This window comes from Plecotus auritus, assembly GCF_963455305.1.
Source record: "Plecotus auritus genome assembly, chromosome: 4".
Lineage (NCBI taxonomy): Eukaryota > Metazoa > Chordata > Mammalia > Chiroptera > Vespertilionidae > Plecotus > Plecotus auritus.
In genome coordinates, this window is record NC_137775.1 from 74,176,784 (window position 1) to 74,190,197 (window position 13,414).

Below are 13,414 nucleotides of genomic sequence, written 5' to 3' on the forward strand. Positions count from 1 at the left end.
TTATTTAAAACAGCAGAACGAACCTCCTGTTTCTTAATCAATATCCAGTCATTCAGTTCACCTGCACTTTGGGAATAGTAAAGAAAACCAAAGAGCCAGTTCCCCGGAATCCCTGAACAAAATCTCTGCTTAGAAATGTCTAGCAACATTGAAAGCCCATGTTGAGCAATCATTTATGACATTTTCATGATAGACTGTAAAATACAACTTCCTATAATGACTAACAAATCAGTTATGCTTCTGAGCCTGCTGGTTCTTCACTGCATGTTTACAAATGGAAAAACAACATGTAAATGGCAATTGGTGGAAGAATGGCATGCACAACCCTCATCATATGTGGTGAATTGGACACTAACAGAAAACATTTGCATGGGCGCCTATGGAGATTGCTGGTTTGAGGACATAAATACTAAAATGAGTACTTCAGGCAATCAAGCTGTCCCCCAGATTTGCCCTTTGCAAATTCAATTAGGAGACATCCTTGTAATTTCTTCTGAACCATCTCTTCACTCTCCAGAACTAAATTTGATGAATGTTTCTGAAGCATCCTTCATTGACTGTCTGCACAATGCCACACAGCTGAAGAGCAGTTACTTTTTGGTTGCAAGCTAAAAGGAATGCACACTGTTAACTCTCAGTGGCTGACTGTTGGGACACATTATTTTATTACAGTAATGGCAAGTGGTCCATCGCTTTGTCAACTGGGACTTCGAGTAAATGTGACAGTGAAAGAGCAGTTCTGCCAGGAATATCTGAATTCAGAATATTGCTCTGGGCATGGTAAATGTCTTACTGAAATTTGGAGCAAGACATACAACTGTCATTGCGAATCTCCATTTTCTGGAAAATACTGCCAGGAATTTGATGCATGTTCTTATAAACCCTGTAAAAATAATGGCAGTTGCATTAATAAAAGAGAAAAATGAAATGAGCAAGAATATGAATGTATCTGTCCCCCACCATTTTCAGGTAAGATTACTTTATAAATAACATAATTCTATTAAAATATGAAAATAAAGTGAATTCATAAACTACTACTTACAAAAATCCTACCTTCAAATATTGTCAAATTATGTAGCCTTGGAATTAGGATTTCAACAAATGGAGGGGGTATAACAATTTAGCTCATTACACCCACTAAGGTCGAAAGGACATGACCTACAAACATTCTACTGTTAATTTTGTTTTTATATGTGGGAATATTTTGGCACACATTTATATTTAATTATATTTCATTTTGTTGGAAGTTGTTTGAAGGAGAATGAAGGAAGGAGATGTCAGAGTTTACAAAGAATTTGAAAAGCATCATTGATCATGGCAAAAACTGCTAAAAATTTAAATTAAGAATTAAATTAGAATTGGGGGTATTTTGTCAAATTGTATATAACTGTTTTGCAGTAACATTTATCCACTTGCCATGCACTGAAATATTCTAGGCACATTCTTCTGTGAAGGATATTATGAGATGATTAACTACATTGAAAAATATTGTATGCAAGGTTATGGTATGTGATATAGTAAGACCATGATAGTTTATGTAAGTGGAATTTGACAAACTTGATATAACAGCAAAGGCAAGAAAGCCTAGGATTTAGAATTTTGTGTGTAGCTTTTGAGAATCCAAACACTCTTCCCCCTACCCCCATAATTTAGATTTTTTTAAATATTTTCTTTTACTGTGGAAACAACAATATTAGATATACCCTCTTAAACTTTTTAAAAATATTTTTATTGATTTTAGAGAGGAAGGGAGAGATAGAAACATCAATGATAACAGAGAATCATTGATTTTCTGCCTCCTGCATGCCCTCCACTAGGGATCAACCCGGCAACCCGGGCATGTGCCCTGACCTGGAATCAGACTTTGACCTCTTGTTTCATAGGTGATGCTCAACCACTGAACCATACCAATCGGGCTACCCTCTTAAATTTTTAAGTGCATAACATATTATTGTTGACAATAGTGCAATGTTGTACAGCAGATCTCTACAGCTTATGCATTTGCTTAACTAAATCTTTATGCCCTGGTTCCTCTTTAGATGGTATAATTTTACCCCATTTTTCTGCTTTAGAATCATTACCTTGATTAGGTGGTATGTTTAAGACACAATGTGTCATTTTTTTAAGTTACTACTGCAATTCTATCAGTGTTTGTTGAAGAACTCTGTATTTATGTGTATTATCTGCTGTCAAAACATGATTAACAAATTCAAATTATCATGAAAATTAACTAAAGGTCACATATCAACAATCAGAAAAATATTTGAATATTGTAGCAAGGATCAGATGATGAAAAAACTGATATAAAACTTATGGAAATTGTTTCAATTTAAATACATCATGTGCAGCACTGTTTCTTAATTAGAATTACATTTTGTCAAACTTTTTATAATATTAAAGAATTTTGGAAAAATCATTTACTATAATTAACTATATAAAATGTAAATCTATTAATTTAATTTAAAAGTTGATTTTCTTTCATTTTTGCAGGCCTAAATTGTTCAGAAATAATTGGCCAATGTCAACCATGTAGCTGTTTCCATGGAAATTGTAGCAATATTGCTGCAAATAGTTTCATTTGTAAATGTGATGAACCATTTTCAGGTAGAAAATGCACATATATATACACTTACACATGTAAATAATATTAAATTTGTCCTTTTAATTTCAAATTAAATTTAAAATGTTTCATTTATTACTGAAAAATACAATTTTAGAGTCTCTATATTCTGACATTTTTTTAGAAATAAGTTTAATAAATCTATTTGGTTAACAAATAACTGATTATCCTGCTAAATATTCCACAATATAGAAAGAATTTGGAAAACAGCTGACATATTTTTAAATCATGATAAAGTATATTTGTTCTTAAGAACTAAAATATTTTTAGAAATAGTGCACATTTTGCAGATAACTTGCATAATTATAATTAATTTATTTCCTTATGTAACATATTACAGACAAATCCCTTTTTATGAAGGATAAGCATGTTTTATTTCTTCTCAAATGAATTTAAAGATGTAAAATGAAATCATTGTTTAAGCCAGTAGTTTCTTAACTTTGGTTAAATGTTTTAACAATGAAAATGTATTTAAATCATTGCCTATATATTTGAACTCTTCTACAGTTTTCCATTTTCTGGGAAATATACCTCACTATCAGTGTATCTGTCCCACTTCAAACTTTCTTTAGGCAGTGGTATCTTTAGCCACAATTAGATATTTAAATATTTCTTTTGTGTGAAACAGAAGATGATTGTCTCCCAAACGACAGGGAATAGTAATATTTCAGTGTTTCTCTTGGAGGTCCTTCTACCTAATTAGGTTGAAAGAGATTTGAAATTTTTGGTAGAGTACATCAGCCATTCCTCATAGTAAGAGGGATTGGTAACAATGAAGGCAGTAAGAACTCCTCTTATATGTGGGATCTAAAACAAAATAAGCAAACAAAGTTGAAATAGGATCATGGATACAGTAAATAAACTGAGGGTTGCCAGATCAGAGGGGGCTAGGGAGCTGATTGAAAAAAGTTAAGGGATTTCAGAAGTACAATTTAGCAGCTACAGAATAATCATGGGGATGTAAAGAACAGTATAAGCAATGTAGTCAATAATATAGTCATAACTATGTATGGAGCCAAGTGAGTACTAGAATTATTGGGGAAATTAGTTTGTGAATTATATAATTTTCTAACTAGTATGCTGTACACCTAACACTGTTATAAAATGATACTGAATGTCAATTGATAACAGAATTAAAAAAAAAAGATGAAACCTTAAAAAAAAAGGAATACCAATTATCTTCAAATAAATCTTTTCTGGTCTTTTTTCCTTCAAGTCTTTTGTTTCCTTAAGGTATGCTATGAGATGAAAGATGTTTTACAGTCTCTTACCATATGCTGCATACATATGGGAACCATGTAATTGCCTTTCAAATAATAGCATTCTTGAGCAAAAGAGGTAGCTAAAAGCATTTATATTATTGCTGAGAGGATGAGACCTTGGTTCTTGTCTCTTTGAAGGAAAGATTTCAGTCAAAACAAAATACAGCAAAGCAAGCAATGACTTATTGGCTGCAGTAAAAGCATACTCAGGACAGTGAACCAAGGAAGAGCTTAGCATGGAAGAAGCAACAGGAGTGCCTAGGCTGGGCTGCTTTAGCTCACTGAGAAATCAGAGAATAAAGGGGACCTTGGAGACAGGTTCAGGGGTTTGGCTTAGGACACTCTGTCACTGCCCACCACTCCACTGGATGCAAGTCTCATGAGGTTCCTTAGAATAACAGGGAAGGGGAATTGTGCAGGTGTGCTCCTGAGAGAGGGCACATACTGCACCATTTGTGTTGAGGATATTTATTTCTCTCTTTCAGGCAGGAATCTTAGGGGAGGTCCCCTGGGAAGGTCTCAATAGAATATTCGTAGGCTTTGCTGGTGTGCTCTTTTCCGGTCGTGGTCTACCCTGATTGGTGGGCTTGAGGGCAGGTAGTGATTAGTCAAGGCAGCTGGTTCTGAGGTCAGCAATGGCATTGCTTGTCTGGGACTGGGCTGAAATACAATTGAGGCTTAGATGTTATCTCTAGGGAAGAAAGGTCAGGGGTCTAAACCACATGAGCAGCAATATGCTAGGGGTGGGAAGGTTCCCCGGGGGGCGAGGTCCTTGTTTGCCTAGCTTTGCCCCTTCTTAGGCATTCTGTACCTGCAGTAAATTGTTGTGCCAGTTTGTTCAGCTATCTGTCTGAGTTTCCCTGTCCCACTTGTTTTGGCTTACTGACCTGTCTCAGTTATAATTACATAATATTTGAAACATTTATTGATTGGCAATTTCATTTCATTAAATAAGCAGACAAAGAAGATAGTTTATACAAGATTATTTTAAATAAAATTATTTCCAAAGAAAATGATTGCAATTTGATATCTGTAAATCAAAGGGAAATTTTTGAACATATTTTATATTGATTATCTGAACATTAAAAAATAATTCAACAGGAACTAAGTTTAGTCATAGTTATCTCTAGTACTATTTTTTTCTGAAGATTGAATATTTTTTTCGTATGGTTTTATCATTTTAATTTTTCATAAAATCATCTATACCTTGTTCAAGATTGTATTTATTATTAATAAGTTTAAATTTATTGCTTTCAACTCTTTTCCTAATTATGCCATTCTTAATTGAAAAAAATGTCACTGTACACATATTGAGGTTTCTGTTCATCTCTTGGGAAAATCTGCTAAATGGAAAGTATCCTCAATTCTATTTTTTTGTATAAAATACATAGATCATATATTTACATCAGATCCATATTTTTGTTCTATTCAGAATTATTTTATTTGACACATGTTTTCAAAAATAATCCTCACAAAACAAATCTCTAAATATATAATCCCTTTGAGTACTGAGTGTTGGCCAAACTTAGGTGATACAGAGTTATAGACCTTTTCAATTTAATTCCATTTTGTTCTAGCACATCAATCTATCCATGAAATATAGGTGCTCCCTTTAAATAGTGTTTCCCACATATCCAGCTATTTCAAAGCAGTTATCTATCTATATAATAGAGGAATATGTAAATTAGCTGGGATGCCATAACATCATGACCAAACAGCCAGGGACCTGAGGCTGCATGATGCCTGGCCAGGGTGAGGGACCTCAGGCCACGCCCTCTGCCCCATGGGGCTTGACAGGGGATCTCAGGCCACACCCTCTGCCTGGCGGGGCTTGATGGAGGACCTCAGGCAGTGCTCCCCTATCCCAGTGCCAGGCCAGGGAACCTCAGGCCATGCCCCCTGCCTCGGTGCTGGGCTGGAGGGCCTGAGACTGTGCCCCCCACCTGGCAGGGCTTGACGGGGGACCTGAGACTGCACCCCCCACTCGGTGCCGGGCCGGGAGACCTGAGGCTGTGCCCCCCCACCCAGCACCAGACCGGGGAACCTGAGGCTGCGCCCCCTACCCTGAGGGGCTTGACAGGGGTGGGGCCGGCCGGGTCTGGGTCTCCTGCATTTTCAAATCACCTGTGGGTTGTCGGCGGGGACTTAACTCTAGGTCCCATGGTGCGTCCCAGACTCTGATAGGAGGGAGATTTTCATATACATTTTTCTAATTTTCTTTCATCTCTGACACTTCTATTATAGAGAAAGGGCAAATAGCAATAGTGAAATATTTCTTCTAATTAATTCCCTTTTAATGTGCATGAATTTCATGCACTAGGCCACTAGTAGTGTTTATAAACTTGTATACTTTTGAACTTATTGAATTTGTTAAGTGTCTTCATTGCATTGTGCAGAAATAAACTTTAATGCTTTTTAATGCTTTAAAAAAATAAGTACAACTCACACTTTCAAAAACTAATTTTTTGTGTTTAATGTTATTTTTTAATTAAATGCTCATCACTGACTTTAAACAAGATGTAACCAACATTTGAAGGATTCTTCCACTAACATGTCAAAACATTCCTAAAATACTTCGGTTTATTTTCAGTCATTCCTCAGAAGTTTAAACATCACTAAAATCTAAATGTGGACAATAGTGAGAGAAAACACATTTTGATATGTAACTTTTTTTTTCAATATCAGTTTGTCACAAAAAAAATTAGTGTGCTGACTTGTAAATATTTAAAGTTATCTGTGAATTTTTCAGCTAGAGATTCTAATCCAATTGTCTGAATATCACAACTATTTTGGATTTACAATATGAATTATATGTGTATAATTCATAAATTACAAGTACATTTTTCCATCCTTTTCTCAACTTAATTAAAACAATATATATTAGAATATACTTAATAAAATACATAATTTTAAAACAACAATAACTATTTTTAAACATTTTTACTAAATTTTCAATAGCATTTCTAAGGTCAGATATCTTGCCTTCAACAGAATACACTTTAGTAAAGCTTTATTTTTTTCCCAATGAATTGGATGGAATAATCAAACCACTATTTAAATTAATTGATTATCTATTTGAAGCCTCTGATTTCACTAGTAGTGTGGCAAATTTTAACTGTATGAGAACTTATTCTAGCTATGGGGCCAGTACATGTACTAGTATAAATCACTAATACACTGTGGTCAATCATGAATAGTAACATGGTTTAGGGACAAACTATGTATTCATTATCAAATTTATAGGAAAACATAAATATGAAATACTTTTATTAAACTGTAAATTGTTTCTTTTGATCTTATAATATATTAAATATCTATTATGAAGTAAAAAGTTGGGAGGGGATTGTGGGGGAGATATCACCCAAAGAACTCATATGCAGGACACAGACAATAGTGTGGTGAAAGCCTGGGGGTGAGGGTAAAGTGGAAGGGGTCAATGGGGAAAGGGGCACATCTCTGATACTTTTAACAATAAAGGTAAATTAAAAAAGAAAGATCCAGTAAATAGAAATAAAGTAAATCCAATAAATGGAGCATTATTAAAAAAATAAACATCAGCATATAATAAAATATGTAAACAGTTGTATATTCATACCGAGGGCTTGTATACTTTTCTTCTGGAAAGGGTTAGATAGTAAATATTTTAAACTTTCTGAACTTTATGGTTTCAATTGCAATAACACAGCTCTGCTATGATAGGGTGAAAACAACCATCCTACATAATAAAAGCATAATATGCAAATCTATCGAACAGTGGAACAACTGGTCAGTGGGGGGCAAGGCCAGTGAGCAGGCGGCACCAGGCCAGGCAAGGCACATGCCAGTGGGCAGAGAGAGGGGACAGCGATCAGGGGGCGGCAGTGACCAGTGGCCTGCCTAGTTGCCTCCCACAGCGGGAGGCCAGATTGCAGCTTAGGCCCGCTCCCTCTGAGGAATGGGCCTAAGGCATTAGTCAGATATCCCCTGAGGCCCCCCAGACTGTAAGAGGGCACAGGCAGGGCTGAAGGACCTCCCTGAGTGCATGAATTTTCATGCACGGGGCCTCTAGTCCTGTATAATAAAAGCCTAATATGCAAAGTGTCCCCTGGACTGGGAGTTCTGCTGGGAGTTCGACTGCTCAACCAGTTGCTATGATGCACATGACCACCAGGGGCAGATGCTCTGGTAGGTTGGCTTGCTGAGGGCGCTGGTGGGCTGGACTGGAAAGTGAGGTGTTAGGTGAGAGCCTTCAAGGAAGCTCCCAGAGTCTGGCCCGAGCCCCTGGCAGAGGCAGGTGGGGGCAGGAGCCAGGAGGGACCAGTTGACGCAGGAGGCTGCTACCAGTGATTCAAGAGCCGTGGACTGTGCAGCCCTCCACAGCCTATGGCGTTCTCAGTGCACAATTTATAATCTTCAGAGCTGCTGCTTTTTAAGTTTCACTAACTTCTCCAGGAGAGTTGGTAATGCCATTACGTTGATGGGTCAGGCGTGCCTGCTCGAGGCCAAGGAGTGGCCCAGGGATTCCCAGGGACACAGCAGAGAGGTGGACTGGTCTGATCAGACCCTGCTTCTCTCTCTCTCTCAGGGTCTCGCTAGTACCTGTGGTAGCCGCTTATCAGCCCCGCCTTTCTCTCCCGAGAGGTCAGCAGTTCAGCCCACTGGCCAGCCCCCACCCACTGGAACCTGCTGCTTGTGCAGCGTGGCGTCCAGTCAAGCCTTCGGTCATTACGGGTTTTCATATATTAGGATGATGATACATGAAACATGATTCATAAGTTGAGATTATATTTTAAAAAGTCATATTAAAAATCTGAAAACGTTATATTTCTAGTGCTTTGTCAAACAGTGACTACATAAATTAGCCTTTATTCAAATTTACTTTGCTGTTGAGTTTCACTTAAAACTGAGAAATTTGGAACTCATTGTCTTTGGGAATTTACAGCTATTATGCTAGAAACAGTTTAATAATATATTGCAAATTTATATCAAGACTGCGAAGAATTAAGGTGTAGATATACCAATCCAATTTGGAAACTATTGAGCCTTTAGAAAAAACCTATTCGAGATTTTTAAGACACCTCAATATTAAGAAGGAGTATAAATAAGAACAATTAACCATGAGTTCAATCTCAGTCATAATAAAAGTAAAATTAAGAATTAAAATTTAATCTAATACTGTAATTCCAAAATTGAAAACATTATGTAAATTTTACGTATCCATTATAAAGTGATTTACTCTGATTCTATAATTTCACAAGGTTTATTGCAAAAAAATAATGTATTTTTTAGTAATTCATTCAATCATTAACATTCTCATTCTATATATGATCAGTTTCTGACTTCTTATCAAACTCTTTAAAATATGAGTTTGTTATAGGAAAAGTGGTTGTCAAAAAATAAACTCCTCAGTCTTAGTTTAGGACTAACAGCTACAAAAAGCAATTTTAGTTTTAAGATTCAAGAAGGTTCATTTGCAAGGCATGGTGGGATCTCTGTACCCAAGATGATTTATAGACCATAGCATGGCATTGGAGGAATAATTATATTTCAGGATGTGATAACCTCAGGTATCATTGGGCAGGTAACAAGTGGTCCAATCTGACTAGTGAAGAATATTGTAAGGCATTTCATTAGCAGTTTAAATCAGAGGGTAGGCAGAATATTTTTTAATTTAAATTGATTTCTCCAATTTGTAACCTCTAGCAGTGGGTAGAATTTAAGGAGAATAGTATTTTGTCCATGGAAAGAAATGCTAGCAGGAGCTAAATCAGATATAACTTTTTTCATTTTTAATAATTGAACTTTAATCCTATTTTGAAATTCAATCCTGATTGAGGCTGGAAAATTAATCTCAGTCAATTCAACTCTAGCTCTAACCCCCTGCCATTTAGAAAATTGAACTATTCCTTGTTCTCATAAGGGTAATTTGTTAAGTAGTGTGGATAGTTAATCGCATTACATGAGCCAATAGGCACACTACACGTAAAATCAACTTTAAGGCTTAGCATTTATAAAATTTGTACTTAAAATTATGACAGCCCTAGCCCATTTGCTCAGTGGTTAGAGTGGCGGCCTATGGACTAAAGGGCCATGGGTTCAAGGCTACTACTTTGGTTGTGGGCTTGGTCCTACCCTCGGGGCATATGGGAGGCAACCAATTGATGTGTCTCTCTCACATCAATGTTTCTCTCTCTGTGTCTCTCTCCCTCCCTTCCATTTTCTCTAAAAAATCAATGGAAAAAATATCCTTGGGTGACGATTAAATAAAATTATGGCAAATAGTTAAACAAGTTAATCTAATACATTTAGCGATGTATAGCAGCTAGGAAGGAATTTATGTATTTGACTCTGGATTGTTACTATTTTTACATTGTCAGGCCTCATTTGGTCACTATGATCATTATCAGCATTGGTGGGATCTGTAGTTCTATGCTCAGAATGATCTACAGTAATATAACACTAAGATGCAACCTAAACAGGGTCTTGCAGGTGGATACATGTAATATAAAGCATCAAATATGCATAATTAGGCATAGATATTAATTTATTCACTTTATATATTATAGTAATTATTTTAATAGGAAACAACTATAAATGAGGCAGCTTCAGTAAATAGAGCACTGTGAAAATGTTGAACATTTGAGGAGAGACAATTGAATAGCTATAACAAATAATATGATGTCTTGCCCAAATAATTTTGCCTAGTATGACCAACTTAATTTTCTAAATATGCCTTTGTAAATATTACTTTCCCAAAACACTCCAAATACTTTCCCTTTTCTAATGTTACATAGTAGAAGTATGAACATGAGAGTTATGTGAGTTTGGTTAATAGATTCTGCAGTAGTCATAGACTAATTTTAGTCATCTAATCTTCAGTTACATCACCTATATTATGAAGGAAATATGGCACAACTTCCCTGCTTGCTCTGCAGAATGAATAAGATGATAAATACAGCAGGGGTGTGGTTAATAATAGCATTGCATTAAAGTTAAGCAGACTTGTGTTCCAAGACCATCTCTACATCTCCCTGGCTCTATGGCCTTTAGAATATTATTTAAGCTCTCTAAATTTTAATTTCCTGATTTATAAAATTTTGAGAATTATAAATACTCATCTCATGGATTTTTATGAGGATTAAATGAAACAATCCATGGTTACTACATAGTAAAAATGGCAGATATATAGTAAGCATTCAATTATTTTAGCTGTTGTTACTTTTGCTTGTCTGACATAACGACCCTTCATCTAATGTTTATTTATTCTGTTTAACAAATAGAGTCAAATCCAGTCTATTTATTTTTCTAGCATTCATGTGTTTATACAATTGTCTTCTACCTACTTTTATGAACTTATTTTTTAATATTTCTCTAAACAATTCTAGTGATTCTGTTATGAACACATTCACATTTTCTGTTGCTGCTCATCATTTTTTCCTTCTCTAGAATGAAGTCTTCCTATCTTTCCCTTCTCCAAAATTCACTTCCTTTACTCTGCCTGCTGATATAGTGTCCTTGACAGCAAGGCCTATTATCTAGTCAAACTTATAGCTCCATTCTGTAGCAAATATAAGGTAATGAATAAGTGTTTTATAATCAAGAAAATCAGAGATAGGGGCTGTTCTTAATCTTAAAGGAATTTCAAATTATTGTGATTCTCTTCTGACAGACATACTCTGGAATAGGTATGAAGCAATCTTTTTTCAATTTAGGAGTCACACGTTTATATTTGAATTTTGTACACTCTGTATGCCATATATAGAAAGAAAAGAATCATAGTTTCGGTTATGTGATTTATTGGGACATTGGACGTAATATTGAAAGAAACACACCACCTCTTAAAAATGAAAGATAGAGTCTTGGAACAAATGGTCATGTGAATAATATGATATCCACTTAACTTTGACTGATAATGTGTTAAATTTTCATAACAGTTATGAAAATTGCATGATTGCTTTGCTTTTAAAGTGAAAAACATGTAATAGCTACTTTTAGTCCTGTGATATTGAATGCAGTCTTCCTTTGTAGAATTCTGAATTGGCTATCATTTGCCACAAATATTCTATACATTGCAATGATACTGTCTATGCAATTGTAATAATTTTCCACTTCTACCTCAGCAGTTTCAGTGACTTAAAAATCACTTGATGTCTGCCTGAAAATGACTGATGTGTTGTTTTCTATATTAAGTAATCTCTGCTGGTGCATTGTAAGTCTTTTAATGAGTCCTAGAAATCTGTTAAAGTCTGCATGTTTTCATGCTTTGTTCAAGTGAACAGGTGTGACAATTTATAGAATTCATCGCAGACACTCTAATTACTTCATCTTGGGACTTTGAAATATGTTTTATGGGGAAACGTCATGAACATATTTTTTTAAGATAAGGAACATATAGCTTCAAATTTTACTTAGAGAAAAAAAATTGAAAGTGAAAATTTAGGAAGTTGAAATTACCAAATGTTGTACCTTTATCCTATAGATAATTTTTTAAATTCTATTTTGTCTTTGATAGTCAACGACTTTATGGTTTCACATGTTGGCTAGCAACTCCCAATGCAAGAATTACTCAAGTATCATTATAAACATCCTTTCAATAGATATGATCATACCTGACTTCTTTAATATGCTAATTTGAATATAGTGATAAAAAAATTTCAGGTTTTTAAAACCTACTTAACTATGGACAGGCTTACATTAACACCTCTATCAACTTCGTGTTGTATAGCTTCAAATCAGTTTTAGAAAAGGCCTAAGGTAGATGAGCATTTCTATATTCAAGACAAATATTTGCAAATGATTAATACATTTTGATACAAAATTGTGTCGCAATTCAATGGAATTCTTCATTAATTCAAAGAATACCTTTATAAGTAATGAGATAATAAATTAAATTATAATGTAAATTTTAATGATATATCAATTAAGTGAATTTGAAAAGAAAGCCTAGCTAAAACTGCATATGACTTTTGACCCCCCCCTCCAAAACTTAAGTACTAATAGCCTCCTGTTGACTGGCAGCCCTGCCAATAACATAAACAGTCAGCACATATTGTGTATGTTATATTTATTACATACTATATTCTTATAACGAAGTTAGAGAACAGAAATATTAAGACAATCATAAAGAAGAGAACATATATTTAAAATAGTACATATTAATTTTTAAAAATTGTGTATAAGAGCAACCACTCAGTTCAAACCCATGTTGTTCAAGGATCAACTGAAATTTGTTTTTCTGTCATTTATGCATTAGATTTTATTCTAGTGGTGCAATAGATCTACCTAACTATGGAAGATCAACATTGATGACCATCTTTGATATACTAGATATACTTGAACAGAGACCTTTTAAAGAGCACTTTCATGGAGTTAATTCTGTTTCAAAAGAATGAAAACAGCCCTGGCCCATGTGGCTCAGTTGGTTGGAGTGCCATTCTGTGCACCAAGAGGTTACCAGTTTGATTCCTGGTCAGGTCACATACCCTGGTTGCAGGTTTGATCCCCAGTAGGGGCTGTGCAGGAGGCAGCTAATCAATGTTTCTCTCTCTCTTCC

The 13,414-nt window shown here is 35.2% G+C and overlaps 1 protein-coding gene across 1 annotated transcript in view; it reads left to right on the plus strand.

Moving 5' to 3' along the window:
• Nucleotides 1–216: 216 nt before the first annotated feature.
• Nucleotides 217–13,414, plus strand: part of EYS (eyes shut homolog) — a gene marked incomplete at both ends in the record, with an annotated part of 1,444,019 nt that continues 1,430,821 nt past the window's right edge. Inside the window, 4 exon segments of the mRNA XM_080665107.1 lie at nt 217–573; nt 576–923; nt 927–969; nt 2,491–2,604. Of these exon segments, the coding sequence (XP_080521233.1) occupies nt 217–573; nt 576–923; nt 927–969; nt 2,491–2,604 (862 nt within the window).